Source organism: Cervus elaphus, chromosome 3, assembly GCF_910594005.1.
Source record: "Cervus elaphus chromosome 3, mCerEla1.1, whole genome shotgun sequence".
Lineage (NCBI taxonomy): Eukaryota > Metazoa > Chordata > Mammalia > Artiodactyla > Cervidae > Cervus > Cervus elaphus.
The window spans coordinates 39,678,266-39,698,303 of NC_057817.1; the positions used below are offsets into that span (position 1 = coordinate 39,678,266).

Sequence of the window (20,038 nt, forward strand, 5' to 3'; positions counted from 1 at the left end):
CATCCTTCACCCCTAGGCACTGCTCTCCTCAACACCATGCTCCACTCATCCCGGATCTTTCTCTTTCTCCTTGAAATGTCCCTCCTGGCCTTTTTACCAGGTCAACCTTACTCACCCATCAACTGCAAACATCACAATTTCTCACATACTCTTTTGAATAAACTATTTGTGCTTCCATCAATATTTTCACAGACTTTTATAATATGAAAGTGAAAGTTGTTCAGCCATGTCCAACTCTTTATGACCCCATGGACTGTAGCCTGCCAGACTCCTCTGCCCATGGGATTCTGCAGGCAAAAATACTGGAGTGGGTTGCCATGACCTTCTCCAGGGGATCTTGCCAACCCAGGGATTGAACCCAGGCCTCCCTCATTGCAGGTGGATTCTTTACCATCTCAGCTACCAGGAAAGCCCCTTAACAGGCTCTCTCAACTGTCTGGTAATTAACTATCTGTTTCTCTACCTCTAATCTCCTATAAGCAGTACAATCCTGTCTTTTTTCACCTATTTTTCAGAGCTTTGCAGTCATCACAATGTATAGAACATAAGAGGCAATTAATAAATACATGCTAAAGGAATGGAGGAGCAGGTGTTTTAAGTGGGTTTGAAGGACAAATAAAGTCATAACAAATGTAAGCAGGATATAAATGGGGTACAATGGACACTATTGTAGTTAATGAGTAAAAGCCACATGGTTATATTTGAGAAAGATGCATTCAACCACAGAGTAAAGAGGGACTGGAAAGAGGCAAGAGAGGAAGTGTGAAAATTAGTTAGCTATTATTATAATTGAGACAGAAAACAAACAAAAAACTTGAACTCAGCAATGTCAACAGAAATACAAAAGAAATAGCAGAGATGACACTATCGTTGGAGTTGAAGCACCACACTACATTGCAGTTATTTTTCTGTAAATAAACTATTGATGCGTCTTACTAAATTTTCATGTAAATTTATCTGACTCTTCTATCTCATCATTTTCCCTCTAGTTTTATTATTGGGCTACTGCAAAGATTTGAATTTGGTTGGCAGAAACTAGGCCTTTAATTTTTGCCTGGAAAGTTGGTAGTTCATGAAAAGTCAAAGAATTCATTTACAATAACAGCTCTTCCCACAGTCAATTTATGTAACTTACCTGGAACTATAAAATGTAACAGAGCTCGAAGTGCTTCCAGCTGCACCGATAATGATGTCTCATGACTTTTCATGACTGTTATTATTTTGGGGACCACGGCTGCCATTGTATCCAGGGAAGTGCTACTGGAGATATAATATTGAAATGCTTATTAAAAGTCCAACCTGACTCCAATACAAACACCGATTTGAAACAAGTACAAGAAAACAGGACTATTTTATCAGAGAAGGCTATGTGAACTCAGTAACATGAGCAAACACAATTTAAATTCTTATTCGGTCAAACTTTGACCTCAAGAAGTTAGATTTCACAGGAAATTGGGAAGTCTTTTACTTTAGTTTCCCAGAACTAACAACCTCCTTTTGATCTGTACAGGGTCATTGGCAACAACCCCTGGAAAGAAGGTATTATTTGCATTTTCTAGGTAGAGAGTTTAGGCTGACAAAGGTTAAACATCAAGGTCCTTTCACTGGAACACGACAGAGTCAGGGCTGGAACGCAAACTCTGACCGCCAAGTCCAGAGAGCTGTTTACAGCATAACTACCGGCCCTTTCCTGATTAATACCCCAGGACTTCTTGTATTACGGTAGTCTTAATTAGCTTTATTTGCACTAAAGTCTTGGTTTCTCTAAGGCATTTTAGCAGTTATTTAACATACACACAAATGTATGTTAATCTACACATAAATGTAGATTTCAGTAGGTCCTACCAAATTTAATAGAGGCAGCCCTTGCTTTTACATGGTACCATATTGACTAAACGTCTGCATATCACTTTGCATGGGTCTATGGTTACTGACATATAGTACCTCTTTATCTGAAAGTCCCAGTTTAAACACATCCCCTCTTTGCAGCCTCTCTCCTTTGGTTACCCTAGCTTGATTCACCAATACCCTATGATTTTACACATCCTTGTCATTGACTTGTCACACTATATTGTAATTATCTGTTTACAAATGAGATTTTTAGGGGCAGGCATGCTGTCATAGTTAACTCTGAACACCCAGTACTGGAAATTTATGCATTTTACATATGAGGAAACAGCCAGAAAGATTAATTGGCCAGCATCTACAACATCTTAAAATGTCCATTATTCCACTGTGTTTTTCCCTCCTTATAAAGGTTCACACACTGACAGGACCATAAACAATCACAATTTAACATAAACTTTTCATTTAAATGTCAAGAGCAACATTTAAAAAAGAGAGATATTGTTTAAAGTTATGACATGTAAACATAAATAGATAAGCTGGACTTACATTGAATTATTACATTTACATTACTTTAAAACAATGTATCTTTACATTAAAAACAAGGTAATGCCATTTATTCTAAGTCTGTAAACATGTTACATACAGTTTATCATGCTACATGCATTTCACTTAGTCATATTGGAAAGTGAAAGTGTTAGTCATTCAGTCATTTCTAACTCTCTGAGACCCCAGGCTCCTCTGTCCATGGGACTCTCTAGGCAAGAATACTGGAGTAGGTAACCATTCTCTTCTCCAGAGGATCTTCCCAATCCAGGGATCAAACCCGGGTCTCCTGCCTAGGAGGCAGATGTTTTACCATCTGAGCCACCAGGGAAGCCCTACTAATATTTAATACCTGTTAGTAAAAACAGTTATGTTTTATTGAGGGCTTAAAATGCACCATTGTCCTAAGTCTTTTGTTCAAACTTATTTAATCCTTACATCATAAGCCAAAAACTTATGAATTTGTTATTATTATTCCTCATCACCAATGAGGATTCTGAAGTTTAGAGATCAAACAGTTGACTCAAATTAGTGGGAAAACCAGGACTCAAGATCAGTTTTTACTGCAACATCTGTGGCATTTGACACAGGACAGTTTTCTAATGCTGTTTTTCTGTTTGAAATTTATTTGGACTATGTCAAAGTTACCTCGCATTCTTTGATCTAATAAAGTACAAAAATGTGCTGAGCACATCCTTCGGGAGGAGATAACTCTCTGTATTAATTTTTAGTCTTTTAAACAAATTTTAGATAGATTCCACTTCCCTTCCCTTCCCACCTCACCACTACTTGCCATTCTATCCCAAACCTGCATTATCCACCCCCAGATAAATGATATGGTCTCTCTGTGCCACAAACTAGACATGCAATCTTAACATCCCTGGGCTTGAAATAAAAGTGATAAATGCTTCCCCAGGTAAGGAATGAGAGCAGGAAGAAAGACAAAGCTAATTCTAATGAATGAATATTGATAAATATTAGTTTTTGTGAGAAAGCAACAATTAGAAGCCATATCCTAATTTTATATCTTCCACATAACAAAATTTTAAAAACTATTTAAGGTTATGTGCTATATAAGCGCGATTTTTCAAAACACAGTCAATACCAATCATAAAGCACAAAAGCAAATTTTCAACATATTTCTATATATAAATAAAATAAATCTATGTATTACTGACATGAGATTATGCTGCAAAATGTTTCCATCTTCAAATGCCTTGTTTTTATTCTTACAATTATGCTCAAAATATTGATATTCTACCTGGTCCAATATTATATATCCTACATAAATTCATAAATATTTATTACCTTTCTTCGAAAAGATGATTTAGCATTTTACAGCCACTTTCAGCCACTTCAGGAGAATGCATATGCTTCTGCATTAACTCCAATACATTCAGATATATTCCTTTTGACAACAGGATCTTTCTAAAATTAACTACAAGATTTTTTAAATGTTACTTGAATAAATGAAAGGACATTGTCATAATCTTGCAATAAGACACATACTATTAAAGATAATCAAAGTTCATCAGAATGTATATACAACTATACATCAATTTATATTTCAGTGACAACTTAAATATCATTAATTTTTTTTCTTTAAAATATATACTATTTCCAATTTTTTCATATTTATTAACCACTTGAGGTTTTAGAGTGAAAGGTTCATTCACAGAGGAAACTAGGGGAATGTGATTACCATCCATGTGAAAAGAATATTTTTGAAGAAATACATTTTTACATAATGCCCTCCAACATAAGAATGAAAACTAAATTTCATTCTAATTATAAAACAACTTCACAAAATAACTGAAATGATGTAGAGCAGAGGCTCACTGGTGACCTGGGAACAAGTTAGAGATGAGTGACGATCCTGTCAGCCCTTGAGGGATGGAGGAAGTACAGCTGAAACCAGGCTGGGTTGCCCTCAGCCTTCCCCGCTTACTCCAGTGGACCATGCAAACACTATCATTTCTATCTGTGCTATGATACACAAAGTTATGAACAGCACTAATAAAAAACATATAAAACATAACTACATATTTTCACAAAATAATAACAAAGCTTAAGAAACACATAGATTGCTTTACAATTGATTTCACATTATGTGTGGAAAATGATGATGAAATAATTTTCCTCTTCATGATAAACTTTCTTTAGTAAATGCAAATCCAGTGTCTTAAAAGTCTCCATAATACCTTAAAGTTTCCATATAAATACCACTTATCTTGAAGCCTCTATATAAATATCAATTCCAACATTATAAACTATATTTCAACACTGAAGGTGGCAGGAATGAAACTGAGAGAGCTTTAAATACTATTTTTTTTAAAATTAGTTATGCATCCAAAATTGAGAATAAAAGAAAAAATCAGACAAAACTCGTAAGTAGAAGTAATATATGTATTCTAAATTACTGACAAAATCTGAAAACTCATACTCTTTCAAAATCTGAAAAATCATCAAAACATGGTAACAAGTTGGTTATTCAAGTGTTGGTGAGGATGTGGATAAAAGGTAATGAAAAATGGTACAGTTGCTATGGAAAACAGTATAGAGATCCCTTAAAAAACTATGAACAGAACTACCACATGATCCAGGTATCCCTCTTCTGGATATTTATATTTAAAAAATATGAAAATACCACTAATTTGAAAAGATATATGTACTCCTATGTTCTTCATAGTATCATTTATAATATCCAAGATACAGAAACAACCTAAGTACCCATTAACCAATGAATGCATAAAGAAGGTACAATATACATATATGGTACAACACTACTCAGTCATGAAAAAAGATGAAACCTTGTCATTTGCACCAACATGGATAGACCCTGATGGTATTATGCTAAATGAAATCAGTCAGATGATGAAAGATAAAGACTGTATGATTTCACTCACATGTAGAATATAAAAAACAAAATAAATGAACAAACCAATCAAAAACAGAGTAGCAGTTACCAGAGGAGAAAGGGGTAGGGGAGGGTGAAGTGTCTAAAGGGGATGAATGGTACGGTGATAAACGGAAACTAAATTTTTGGTAGTGAGCACACTGCAGTGTATACGTAAGTAGAAATAAAATGTTGTATACATAAAACTTATTATAAACAAATGCTAATCCAATAAAAAATTTTACTGATTTTCAATTAATTAAAAAAAGAATAATTTGATTATTTTGCTCAGTCAAATCAGAAGCTTTAATAGGTCCTCCTAAAATGGCTAAATTCTAATTAAGGAAATATTTTAAATCATAGAAGTTATTCTAGATCAGCAGTTCCCACACTTCAGAGTACACAAGAATTCTCTCAGCGACTTGTTAGAACAGATTGCTGAGTTTCAACTACACAGTTTATGATTCATTGGGTCTGTATGGGGCCCTAGAACTTACGTTTTTAAAAAGTTCCTAAATGATGTTGCTGGTCCAGAGACCACACTTTAACAATCACTGTCTTGGACATTAACTCAATTTGAGATTTGAAAATTAAGAACAGAAATTACATCATACAGTATACCTTGGAGAAAAAATTACAGCATGGAGTCACTTTAGAGTTTATAGAACATTTTACACATCTAATTTACCAGCTCTCTACACAATACTCATGACCTCTTCTACACCATTTTAGCAATAAATTATCTGCTATAAAAGACCAATAACTAAAAGCAACTTCCTTCAGGCCTTCACTTCAATAGTCACCTTCTTTCCTCACTGCCTAGTCACAATTTCATCACCTGTGAACACTAACATATATACTCTTTCTTTGCTTCATATTTTGTTTGGCTTCACATTCTTTGTGATACAGTCAAGGTCCACATATCATATATATCAATTAGCCTTTTTACTTATCTTTCCCACTAGAGTATAAGCTTCATGAACCTGGAATTTCTATTTATCTTATGTACCTCAGGTGTCTAAGGTTCAATAAATACTAATTTTATTAACTAATTAATTAAATGGATAAAATGTCACACAAGATGTTTGAACCTTGACCTGGGGAACTACCATGACAAAACCCAGTTTTGCTGGCCACCAAACCAATCATTTTCCTATAAAACTATACCCAGCCCTTCATATGCAATGTTCCCAAGTGTCTTTCAATGGAGACTGGTGAATGAGCTGCTTAAGTTCTTACTATTCTCATAAGGGAGAACTCCAAGGACTATTCAAAGGGATCTGAAGAAAGTTAACATGGCAGGGAACCAAGAACAAAGAAGTATGAAATCAGAAAGACCAGATAATTGAGTCTGAACAAAGAAATCAAGGCTAACTTCAAATGTAACCAATCCTGAGGCACCATAGTAAGAATCAGCCCAGGGAGTGATCAAGATTGCACAGAAGATTCTTCTCAGGGAAGACCCTGAACTCACGTCCTCCCATGAGCACACCAAAATTATAACTACTTACAGTGCAACGATCTATGAAAATGATCTGAAAACTAGCAGAAAAGATATTCCACAAGTAAAGATATAAAGAAGGAACTACATGAGATGACAGGAAGGATGGGGAATGTGATATAGTGAAGACCCACACTATCAGATAAGCAACCAATAAACAAGAGGATAATCACAGAGGTTATTTACAGAAGTTCTCCCCATGAATCAAGGGGTCCAAGCACCTCATTAATCTCTCAAACCTGGAGGTACTAGGCTTGAGCCACTAGAACATCTGGCTTTAAAAGCCAGCAGGGCTTGCACAAGGAGAGCGCAAGAGGGCTATAGGAATCAGAGACTTCACTCTTAAAGAGCCCATGCAAAGTCTCATGCACTTGGAAACCGAGCATACAATAAGTTTAAAAGAGTCTGGATCAGACCCACTTGCTGATCTTGGAGAGTCTCTCAGGGAGACAGAAGGCAACTGGGACCCCCTTGGGAGAGTCTCTCTCCAGAAGATGCTGCTGACAGCCATTTGAGGTAGCATATTTTACCACGAGGACATTGGCACTGGCAAGTGCCATTTCGGAGTTCTGCATCTATCCAATCAGCACTAGGAATCAGCTGCACTTACCAGCAGGTAGGCACCAGAACTGAAAATCCCCAGGGCCCATAGTCAGCTGCCCTGGGACTCCCAGGCTCACAGCCAGCCACCCAGGATCCTTACACTACCAACCAGCATGTTAACTCTGGCTCCAAAACCCTGTGTCTGCAGTTAACTGCCCCAAGACCTCCCAGACCTTAAGTCAGCCATGACAAGACACAGCTCCACTTACCCGCGGGATGGAACCAGTTCCAGAAACCCCTAGACTGTGCAGTCAGCCATACTACGACCCAGTCTTGAGCACCAACGACCAGCAGCGTCTACACAAGGAGGTGTAGGCAGCTAACCCACAGAAATGGGCCCTCCCTACATGAGCACCACAACACTCAGAGGCCCACCCAGACCATGCAGAGGGTACCACTAGATCACACAGCTCTGTTAACCAGAAAGGACTGTACTGTACAGACACTTCTCCAAGATTAGGAAACATGATCAATCTGACTAAATACACAAACAAAAACAATAATTACGCAAAATGAGGCAACACAGGAATATGTTCCAAATGAAGGAAAAAGATAAAATCTCGGAAGAAGAATTAAGCCAAGTGGACATAAGCAATCTACCAGACATTAGCTCAAGGTAATGATCATAAAGATCCTCAAGAAACTCAGGAGAAGAATGATGAATATAGTGAGTTTACCAAAAAGCTAGAAAATATAAAGAATGAAACAGAATTGAAACAGGATACAAAACTGAAATGAAATGAAAATTAATACAAAGAATCAACAGTAGATTAAATGATATAGAGGAATAGATCAGTGAACTAGAAAACAGTGTGGAGAAAATCACACAAGCTGAACAAAGAGAGGAAAAAGAAATTTTAAAATATGAGAATTCTCAGACAACATCAAGCATACTAACATTTTCATATAGAGATCCAAAAAGGAAAAGAGAGAGAGAGAATGGTAGACAAATTATTTGAAGTGATAATAGCTGAAAAATTCCCTAAACTTGGAAAAGAATAGATATCCAGGTCCAAGAAATACAAAGTCTCAAACAAGATCAATAGAGAGAGAGATCCATAAAAAGACACATTGTAATTAAAATGACAAAACTTGAAGATTAAGAGAGAATATTAAAGCAAAAGAGAAGCAAAGTTACATAAAAAGGTACTCTCATAAGTCTGTCAGCTGACTTTTCCAGATAAATTTTGCAGAATACCAGGGAATAGTGGGATCCATTCAAAATGCTTAAAGGAAAAAATAATCTATCCAGTAAGGTTATCATTCATTTGAAGGAGGGATAAGAGTTTTAAGACAAGCAAAACCTAAAAAGAGTTCAGCACCACTAAACTAGCTATAAAAAAAATGTTGGAGAGACTTCTCTAAGTGAAAAAAAGAAGACCACAATTAGAAAACAAAATTTATGAAAGGAAAATATCATTGGTAAAAGCAAATGAGAGTAGTAAATCAACCACTTAACAAACTAATAGGAATAGTAAAATTATCTATGTCTACAGTAAGTATAGATAGAGATAAACAAAACAAAAAGATGCAAAATATGATGCAAAAAACATTAAATGAGAAGACAGGAGCAAAAATGTAGGGATATTTAAATGCTTTCAAAATGAGGAGATCATCTTCTCAAGAAAGTAATATTGCATAAAAGAAAAATAGTTTATGTCCACATGTATATTTATCTATATACATATATATCTAGATAGATACAGATATCTATCTACGTATCTATATATACCTTCATAATAATCAAATGCATCCATATTTTATCACTAAAATGATAAAGTAAATGAGAAATAAAAAGTTAAAAGAAAAAGTTGAGATCATCAACTTAAAATAATTTTATACACACATACACACACTTCACAATAATCACAAACTAAAAATCTATAATAGACAAATGATGAAAAAAGAAAGTAATAACATAACACTAAAAACAGTCATCAAATCACAAAAGAAGAGAACAAAAGAAGAAAGGAACAAAAAGAACTACCAAAAAATCATCCAAAACAATGAGCAAATAGAAATAAGCACACACTAGACACAGGCTACCCACCCCAGTATTCTTGGGCTTCCCTGGCGGCTTGGATGGTAAAGAATGCACCTGCAGTGCAGGAGACCTGGGTTCGATCCCTAGGGTGCGATGATTCCCTGGAGGCAGGCCCAACAACCCACCCCAGTATTCTTGCCTGGAGAAGAAGCCCCATGGACAGAAGAGCCTGGTGGGCTACAGCCCATAGGGTGGCAAAGAGTTGGACACAACTGAGTGACTAAGCACACAGCATAAATAATTACTTCAAATATAAAGGGACTAAATGTTTCAATCAAAAGAAAAATAATAGTTGAATGAATAATAAAATAAGATCCACATATATGCTACTGACAGGAGACTCAACTCAGATCTAAAGACACAGACAGACTGAAAGTGAGGGGATGAAAACAGGTAACCCATGCAAATAGAAAAGAAACCTAGAGTAGCAATAATCATATCAGACTAAGTAGACTTTAAATAAAGGCTATCACAAATGACAAGGAAGGACATTACACAGTAATAAAGGGATCAGTCAACAAGAAAATGTAACAACTGTAAATAAATATGTACCCAACATAGTAATAACTAAATGCATAAAGCAAATATTAACAAACATACAGAGAGAAGCTGACAGCAACATGGCAATAGTAGAAAACTTTAACACTTAACTTACATCAATGGGCTGATCATGCAAACAGAAAATTAGTAGGAAAACACTGTCCTTAAACAATGAATCAGATGGACTGAATAGATATGTTAGCACATTCTATCCAAAAGTAGCAGAATAAATATTGCTTTCAAGTGCACACACAGAACATTTTCCAAGATAAATCATGTGCTAGGCCACAAAACTAGTCTCAATAAATTTAGAAAGACTTAAATCATTATCAAGCACCTTTTCCTATGTTCCCTGGTGGCTCAGACTGTAAAGAATCTGCCTGCAATGCAGGAGACCCAGGTTCCACCTCTGGGTCAGGAAGATACCCTGGGAAAGGGAATGGCAACCCACTCCAGTACTCTTGCCTGGAGAATTCCATGGAAGAGGAGCCTGGCAGGCTACAGCCCACAGGATCGCAAAGAGCTGGACCTGACTGAGAGACTAACACTTTCACGCTTTTCCTACCATGACACTGTGGGACTAGAAATCAACTATGAGAAAAAATTACAAATTACACAAGTACATGCAAGCTAAACAACCAATGGGTCACTGAAGACATCAAATTGCAAATGAAAAAATAAATAGAGTAAAAATAAACTAAATAGAGACTAAAATATCAATGAAAATATTAATGAAATTTAGAGCCGGTCCTCTGAGAAGACTGGGTTTAGTTTGATAAATGGGGCTTCCCAGGTGGCGCTAGTGGTAAAGAATATGCCTGTCAATGCGGGAGATACAAGAGATGAAGGCTTGATCCTCGGGTTGGGAAAATCCCCTGGAGAAGGAAATGGCAACCCACTTCAGTATTCTTGCCTGGAAAACCCCATGGACAGAGGAGCCTGGCAGGCTACAGTCCACGGGGTCACAAAGACTTGGACACAACCGAGCAACTAAGCAGTCACACACAAACAAAACAAACAAAAAAACAAATTCTATGGGATGCAGCAGAAACAAACAAACAAAAAATTTCTATAGGATGCAGCAGAAGTAGTTCTAAGAAGGAACTATATAGCAATACAAGCATATCTCGGAAACAACAATCTCAAACAACCAACCTAAACTTATACATAAAGGAATGAGAAAAAGAAGAACAAGCTAAATCTAAAATTAGTACAGGGAAATAAATCACAAAGATCAGAGAAGAAATAAACTAAAAAGAGACTAAAAATCAATAGAAAATATTAGTGAAACTTAGAGCTGGTCCTCTGAAAAGATAAACTAAATTGGTAAACCAATAAACAGACACATCCAATAAAAAAAGAAAGAGACAGAGAGGACCTGGGCCCAAATCAATACAGGACCTAATTAATTTTAAAGGTTTTTGCACAGCAAAGGAGACTATGCACAACACGAAAAGACAACCTTCAAAATGGGAGAAAATAACTGCAAATGAACCAACCGACACAGGATAATGTCCAAAATATGCAACGAGCTCATGCAGCTCAATATCAGAAAAAACAAACCACCCAATTAAAAAATGGGCTGAAGACCTAAACAGATACTTCTTCAAAGAAGACATACAGATGGCCAACAAACACAGGAAATGATGCTCAACATCGCTCATTAGTAGAAAAATCAAAACTACAATGAGGTATCACCTCACACTAGGCAGAATGGCTATCATCAAAAAGTCTACAAACAATAAATTCTGGAGAGGATATGGAGAAAAGGGAACCCTCTTACACTGTTGGTGAAAATGCAAATTGATACAGCCACTATGGAAAACGGAATAGAGATTCCTTAAGAAACTAGGATTGAAACTACTATATGACACAGCAATCCCACTACTGGGCATATACTCTGAGAAAAACCATTAATTCAAAAAGACACATGTGCCCCAAGGTTCACAGCCGCACTACTTATAATAGCCAGGACAAGGAAGCAGCCTAGATGAATGGATAAAGACGATATGGCACATATATACAATGGAATATTACTCAGCCGTAAAAAGGAATGGATTTGACTCAGTTGTATTGAGGTGGATGAACCCAGAGCCTGTTTTACAGAGTGAAGTAAGTCAGAAAGAGTAAAACAAATATATATTATCACATATATATGGAATCTATAAAAACATTATTGGTGAACCTATCTGCAGAGCAGGAATAGAGATGGAGCTGTATGGAACAAACTTGTGGACCTGGAGAGGAAGGTGAGGGAACAAACTGAAAAAGTAGCATTGACATATATACATATATGTGCAAAACAGATCCTAGTGGGAAGCTGCTACAAACACAGGGAGCTCAGCGGGGTGCTCTGTGATAACCCGGGGGGGGGGGGTGGGAGGTGAGAGGAGACTCAGGGAGGGGATATATGTGTACTTAGAGCTGACTCACGCTACGGCACAGCAGAAGCCAGTACAACACTGTAAAGCAATTATCCACCAATTAAAAATAAACAATAAATCACAATCAAAGCCACAGAAATGTAAAGAATCATAAGAGGTCACTACAATTACATGACTATAAAATGGACAACCTAGAAGGAAAGGACAAATTCCTCAAAATATACAATCTCCCAAGACTGAAGCAGAAAGAAATAGAAAATACAAACAGACTGATTACCAGTAATGAAACTGAATCAGTAAATAAACAACAACAACAACAAAAAAAAACAAGTAAACAAAAGAAAAAAAAAAAAACTTTCAACAAACAAAAGTCCAGCACCAGAGAGCTTCACAGTTGAATTCTACCAAACACTTAAAGAATAGTAAATGCCCCTTCTTCTCAAACTATTCTAAAAACTGAAGGGAAAGGAACGCTTCCAAACCCATTCTACTAGGTCAGCATCACCCTGACACCAAAACCAAAGATATCACACACAAAAAAGAAAATTACAGGCCAATATCACTGATGAGCATAGATGTAGAAATCCTCAAGAAAGTATTAGCAAACTGAATTCAACAATACATTAAAGGAATCATACAACATGATTCATCCCTGGGGTGCAAAGATGGCTCAATATTCACAAATCAGTCAATGGGATACACCACACTAACAAACTGAAGAAGAAAAATAGCATATGATGATACCAAGAGGCAAAAACAAGTTTTGACAAAATTTAGTATCAATTTATCATAAAAACTCTGAACAAAATGAGTTCAGAGGGAGGATATCTCAACATAATAAAAGCCTTATATGAAAAACCTATAGCCAATATCATACTCAATCAGGAAAGCTGAAAACATTTCCTCTAAGATCAGAAAAAAGACAAGGATGCTCACTCACTTCATTTCTATTCAACACAGTATTCAAAGTACCAGCCACAAAAGACAGAAATACAGGGAATCAAAATGGGAGAGGACTGTCACTGTTTGCAGATGACATAAAATATATACAAAGAAAATTCTAAAGATTCCACCAAAAATACCAGAACTAATAAATGAACTCAGTAAAGTTGCAGGTGCAAAGTTAATATACAGAAATATGCTATGTTTCTGTATACTAAGAATGAACAGTCAGAAAGGGAAATTAAGACAACGATCCCATATACAACTGTATTGGAAAGAATAAATCTAACTAAGGATGTAAAAGACCTATACTCAAAAAACTATATGCACTGGTGAAAGAAAATGAAGATGAAACAAACAAATGAAAAGCTATACTGTGTTCATGAATTGGAAGATTTAATACTGCTAAAACAACCAAATTATCCCAGGCAATCTACAGATTCGATGCAATCGCTATCAAAGCATCAATGGCATTTTTCACAGAACTAGAACAAACCATTCTAAAATGTGTATGAAAACACAAAATACCACAAATAGCCAAAACCTTGAAAAAGAACAAACTGAAGGTATGAGCCCTGATTTCAAACTATACTAGAAAGCTATAGGAATCAATACAATATGATGCTGGCCAAAAAAAAAAGACAGACACATAAATCAATGGAACAGACTAGAGAGCCCAGAAATGAAAACTTAGATGTTCATTTAATCTCCAACAAAGTATGCAAAAATATATGATGGGGAAGACAGCTTATTCCATAAATGGTGTTAGGAAAACTGCACAATTACATACAAAAGAATCAAACTAGACTTCTTTTCACATGATATGCAAAAATAAACTCAAAACAGATTAAATAATTAAGTGAAAACCTGAAATCATAAAACTCCAAAAAGAAAAGAAGCAGTATGCTCTTTGACAATGATCTTAGCAACATATTTTTTCAGCCTGTCTCCTCAGGCAAGGGAATGAAAAGCAAAAATGAATAAACGGGACTGCTGCTGCTGCTGCTAAGTCACTTCAGTCGTGTCCGACTCTGTGCGACCCCATAGACGGCAGCCCACCAGGCTCCGCCCTCCCTGGGATTCTCCAGGCAAGAACACTGGAGTGGGTTGCCATTTCTTTCTCCAATGCATGAAAGTGAAAAGTGAAAGTGAAGTCACTTAGTCGTGTCCGACTCTTCGCGACCCCATGGACTGCAGCCTACCAGGCTCCTCCGTCCATGGGATTTTCCAGGCAAGAGTACTGGAATGGGGTGCCATTGCCTTCTCCGGCTGTCTCCTCTCTAAGATGCCTCAACAAAAGCAGCAAAGTCCAGTGTTCATTTTAAAGAGTGAGACGCGCCCCCCAACCCAGGCCTCCACACAGCAGAGGAAGGGAGACTCAAGAAGAGCAGCTCCCCTTTCTGCCACTTCCACTGACTCATTATCCTTTGAGAGCAACCCCGATCAATCTCTCAGGGCTTGGCCAGCCCAAGCCTTTTATGATGGCTTTTTCAGTGCCATCAGAGGTGAAGTGAGAAAGAATGAAAACAAAGAAGTGATTTTCCTCTTGATCTGAATTAAATAACCATGTAGGGAAACATGCATGAGGAGGCTTTTTTCACTCTACTCGGGTTCTCTACTAAAAGTTGATGCTAACACTGGTCTTTTTTTTTCAAGCTTTCAGTGTTTTTCTGTATTTTTCTCCCTTCAAGAATATCCTTCAAGAGTTGCCAAGTCCTAATGCTTTTATGATTAGTTTTCTCCCAAGACTTTCTGGCCGTATTTCCTATTTATGAGGGCTGAGCCCTAATAAGAGCAGCCTGAGCCTCAATTCTAAACCTCAAGAGTTCTTCCAAAGGTATAACAGCTATTTTTCTCCCCTAAATAATGGAAAGCTGTAAGATTTACATGTAAAAGACTTTTTTTTTATTTTTATAATGGATAATTTTAGTATATTTTATAATGGTGAATCTCTCTCCATCCACTGCATTCCCAAGAAAAAAACACAGGAACAGTGTATAAAGGAAACTGGGGCAGAAAAGCGACCATTTGGCCACTGTTACAAATATTCAAAACAGTACCACTGAACACAAGCTAAAAGTTCATCCATAAGAAATTGGATCATAAATGAGGACATAGGTATACACTGGGAAACTACACAACCATCAAACATGGTAATGTGGGAACTTATATTTAGCAACATAAAAAAAGAAATGTAAAATTTGGTTATAAAAGACTGTAATAGGATCCCATTTCTCCAAAAAACATAAAATGTATTGTACATGTCAAGTGTAAGTACATAGACAGAAATCCAGAAGACATACATCAAAATGTTATTTTCCTCTTTATCTTTTTACCTATTTGTCAGTGTATCTATATATCAGATATATATATATTTATATATTTGAAGTTTTTACAATTATCACTTTTATACTTTTTAAAATTATATATAAAAACAAACATGTTTCATTATACTAAAAAACATGGTGTACCTCTTACCATTTTGTTCTAACAGAGTTGACAAAGCATTTGCAGATGCCTGGAAGACTTCTTTTGATGAAGAATGCATCAGCATGGACAGCATCACTTCCCTGTGAGCTGGGAACCTTTCACAAATTCAACCACAACATTAATAGTAATCTCTTTAATAATTAACTCAAATATTCACTTACTGTTATCTAATCTAACAACCAATAAGGGCAGATAAACAGTATTTTATGCCACCTCTACTCACAGGAGAGAATTATAGTAAGCAGTGTTCTATTTACATTATATAGATATATATAGTGTTCTATTTACATTACATTATATACTACTAATAAAGTAGTATTTCTGTTTCTTCAAAGTAGATAAGCAGTAGAAGGAGAAAATAGAAGACTCAGTAGATATATAAATAGGTGCTAAGAGTAAAAAGATTAAGTGAGAAAAAGGAGATGATGTAAGCAAGAAAGGAAAAATTAAGAATCATAAAGAAGTAGAGTGAAATTTTTTAATTTAGAGCATAAATATATTTTAATGATGTATTTATTTTAGCAGTCTCCTGTGAATTTTAAGGGATTAGTATCTATGAATTGAAATTTTTATAAATTGCAGCATGAAGCAACCTTATCCTAACTTCCTTAAAATATTGCTCAAAGCAGATTAGTTTCCATTCAAACTAGAGACATTTAAATAAATAGAATCTGTTATTAACTGCCTTCTAATTGGCAGTAGATCACTATGGAAATGAGGGCTTCCCTGATAGCTCAGTTAGAAAAGAATCCACCTGCAATGCAGGAGACCCTGGTTCGATTCCTGGGTCGGGAAGACCCCTGGAAAAAGAATAGGCTACCCACTCCAGTATTCTTGGGCTTCCCTTGGGGCTCAGCTGGTAAAGAATCCACCTGCGATGTGGGAGACCTGGGTTCGATCCCTGGGTTGGGAAGATTCCCTGGAGAAGGGAAAAGCTACCCACTCCAGTATTCTGGCCTTGAGAATTCCATGGGCTCTATAGTCCAGGGGGTCACAAAGAGTTGGACACGACTGAGAGCCTTTCACTTCACTTCACTATGGAAACAGGCTGCCAGAATATGAGGTGCAGAATATCACTATTTAAATTTCCAAGGTAAGTCATTAAAAATTTAAAATTGAGAGGATATGCAGAGCCAACAGTAAAAACATAAGCAATTGTTCATGGACATGAAACAAATCAGACGTACAGAACTCCTGGTTACAATGTGCATCTTTGTCTGGTCTTATGATGTTTAAATGGAGCTCCCATAGGAAGCATCCTCAAGAGCTGACAGTTATACAATAACCCTCTCAAGAGAAGACAGGTTAACACCACCACATAAAGTGGGGAGTCAGTAGAGGAGGCTTCTAACCATATCCAATCACTGATATTGACAACCTCCAGGCTAGTAACTACAATAGAAAAGGTCACAGATGGCTCTGCAATTTCTGTCAGGTGAGAATAATTAGTACTTTTAAATTATTAGCCAGAAAACTGAAAGGTTCTTTCTTGATGATTCATAACTTACTGAACAACTCTTGATTCTAAATTTCTCAGTAATAGCTTTCACACACAGAGAGTTTTACTAACTATTGAAGACAACAGGCATCAAAATATTATATATCCACAAGTATTTTATGGAAATACTTATTATAAATACTTATATCAAAAATATTTCGAACAATAAAAATTTCAGTGAATTGATTAAAAATATAACTAAAATTTTCTACCATATAAAATCAAAACTACTAACTGGCCATCTTCATCTCCAATCTTCTCGTGTAAACTGTTTTGATACATAAGGAGATTATTCAGGGCCCAACAGGCAGCCTCCTGGATTTGGGAAGGAAAAAAAGAAACCTTCAAAAAATAAACTATTGAACAAACAATTTTGAAGGACTATAAAATTTATGACAGAGTCTAACCTGCACATGCTTGTTCTTCCTATGCCAAGTTAATGCTTTGTAACAGGCTTCCAGCCAAAACAATTTTTCTTCTTCTTCATCATCGTCATTCTCCTGATTCTCATTCTTTTCCTCTAAGTCTTGATTTAAGAAAATGGTCTCAGCTTTGGAAAAATGGAAACATATAACTTATGTATACTTTGAGTGACCAACTCTTAAGGCTATTATTTTCAAACATTATTGACAGAGCACTGGTTAACTAAAAGATCTCTTTAATATATTACACACTTTATCATATTGTTATTCCATGTAGATAAATCAGATGGGGGAGAGGGTACCAAACAAAACTAATAGGCTAGAGGAAGATTAATTAACAAAATGAACTGCTACTAATAAAGCTAAATCAAGGATATATTCACTGATATCTGAACTGGGATATTTATCACAACTTTCATTCCCTTGAAAGTATCCTCTATGAGAAAATGTTGTCACATTAGGAAAAGAAAAAGCATTTAAGGGTTCTTTCTCTATATATAACTTTCCTGTTATAATGTCAACATTCAAGGTCAAATGCACCTGAAAGGATTTCCTTGTTAGTAAAGTTACTTACTGAGGAGTGCTAAGCAGCTGAGGGCTGCGATCTGTAATACTGCATTTTCTGAATACCGCTGCACAGCCTTCACCACAAACTCATGCACCTCATTTAATACCAAGATATTAAAGAAATTACCTAAAAGTTAAGTGACATATTAGCAGAATTCTCATCCATGGAACTTATATTACCTTTAATTATGTAACAGTATTTAAATCAACATATTTGAGTAGTGATAACTATTCTTAATTACATTAAAACATATTTATTGTAATTAAAATCACTTAGTGATTGCATAAAGAACTAAAAACATTCCATGCACTCATTCAACTATCTTGCTTAGACAACAGAAATGACTGGGCCAAAAACAATTGTATGTTTGAGTTATATTAACTTGTGTTCTTTGATCCCCTCTCATGTCTTGTTGCTGTTGTTTTTTCGCAAAGTCTTGTCCGACTCTTTTGCAACCCCATGGACAGTAGCCCGCCAGGCTCCTGTCCAAGGGATTTCCCACATGATAATACTGTAGTGAGTTGCCATTTCCTTCTCCTGGGGATCTTTCCAACCCAGGGATAGAATCCACGTCTCCTGCATTGGTAAGTGAATTCTCTACCACAGAGCCACCAGGGAAATCCCCCTCTTGTCATCTCATAAAAAACCACGAGGTGGAGACTGCCCTGGTGGTCCAATGGTTGAGAATCTGCCTTGCAGTGTGGGAAAGGGTTTGATTCCAGGTTGGGGAACTAAGGTCGAATATGCTGCAGAGCAACTGAACCGGAGAACCGCACCTACTGAGCCCACCTGCCACAACTAGGGTCTATGCTCCACAATGAAAAATGCCTCATGATTCGGTGAAGATCCCGCGGGCCACAACTAAGACCCAACACAGTCAAATAAATAAATATTTTTATACATGGCACTACAATATTCAGTGTACAAAACAGCTTAATATTCCTGTCTTCTAAAAGATAAGAAAAAACCTCCCTTGTCATTAAATGCTTTTACTATAACTCACTAACAATTACCACAATCCCTTGTAGGAATAAGAATGAAACTTCTAGTTAGCTACATGTGTAATTAGATAATCCCTAGGATACACAGCCAGAATTGGAAAAGATCCTATACCATTAAAAGCCTAAAGTCCACACTAATTATTAATCAAAGTTTCAAAATCAAAAAGCAGATTAGTGCAACTCTTCTGTATCAGCATCTTTCTATGTTCATATCTCTTCCACATTCATCCATTAAGCTGACATAATCCCCAGTTCTTAATCTCTAGTTTTGGAAAGTCATTTCAAAAAAGATTATTTTCTACTTTTACTGGCTTATCTAAACTTCAGTTGTCTCACCCACTTTTCCCTACAATTATTTCTAAGTCACTGCCAACAGCTGCTCTACCACTGACCAACTTTGTGACTCTGAGCAAATACCAGTGGCCTTGTCTTATTTTTAGACAATTTAGGTGAAAATACATTATGTTACAAAAGCTGCCATAAAAAGATAAAAAGACAGCTTGACATTTTCAATACATAAAGCTGACCACCAAAACATTATTAGCCAGAACTATGAATCACTTTTTTAAAAGACAGAATATACTATAAAAAAACAGAAAAAGGTAAATCAGGTATTTCACAAAAAAAAGAAAGCACCAAGAGCAAAGAAATATTTGAAAAGATATTCACCTTCCTTTACAATTTTCACAGCAACATAGACGGTAGTAGCACAAAACAAGAAATAAACCAATGTCCATGGATAAGAGGATGGATAAATA

The 20,038-nt window shown here is 36.2% G+C and overlaps 1 protein-coding gene across 3 annotated transcripts in view; it reads right to left on the minus strand.

Moving 5' to 3' along the window:
* The window catches only part of LRRK2 (leucine rich repeat kinase 2), a 192,152-nt gene that overhangs the window by 148,739 nt on the left and 23,375 nt on the right, over positions 1 to 20,038 (minus strand). For 2 of the 3 annotated variants that reach the window (XM_043886939.1, XM_043886919.1), the window contains exons 8-13: positions 18,286 to 18,405; positions 17,697 to 17,839; positions 17,525 to 17,604; positions 15,780 to 15,886; positions 3,700 to 3,829; positions 1,136 to 1,260 (exon numbers count right to left, since the gene is read on the minus strand). In XM_043886939.1, the coding sequence (XP_043742874.1) occupies positions 1,136 to 1,260; positions 3,700 to 3,829; positions 15,780 to 15,886; positions 17,525 to 17,604; positions 17,697 to 17,839; positions 18,286 to 18,405 (705 nt within the window). The remainder of the gene's footprint in view (positions 1 to 1,135; positions 1,261 to 3,699; positions 3,830 to 15,779; positions 15,887 to 17,524; positions 17,605 to 17,696; positions 17,840 to 18,285; positions 18,406 to 20,038) is intronic. The other variant, XM_043886930.1, reaches the window with a different exon arrangement.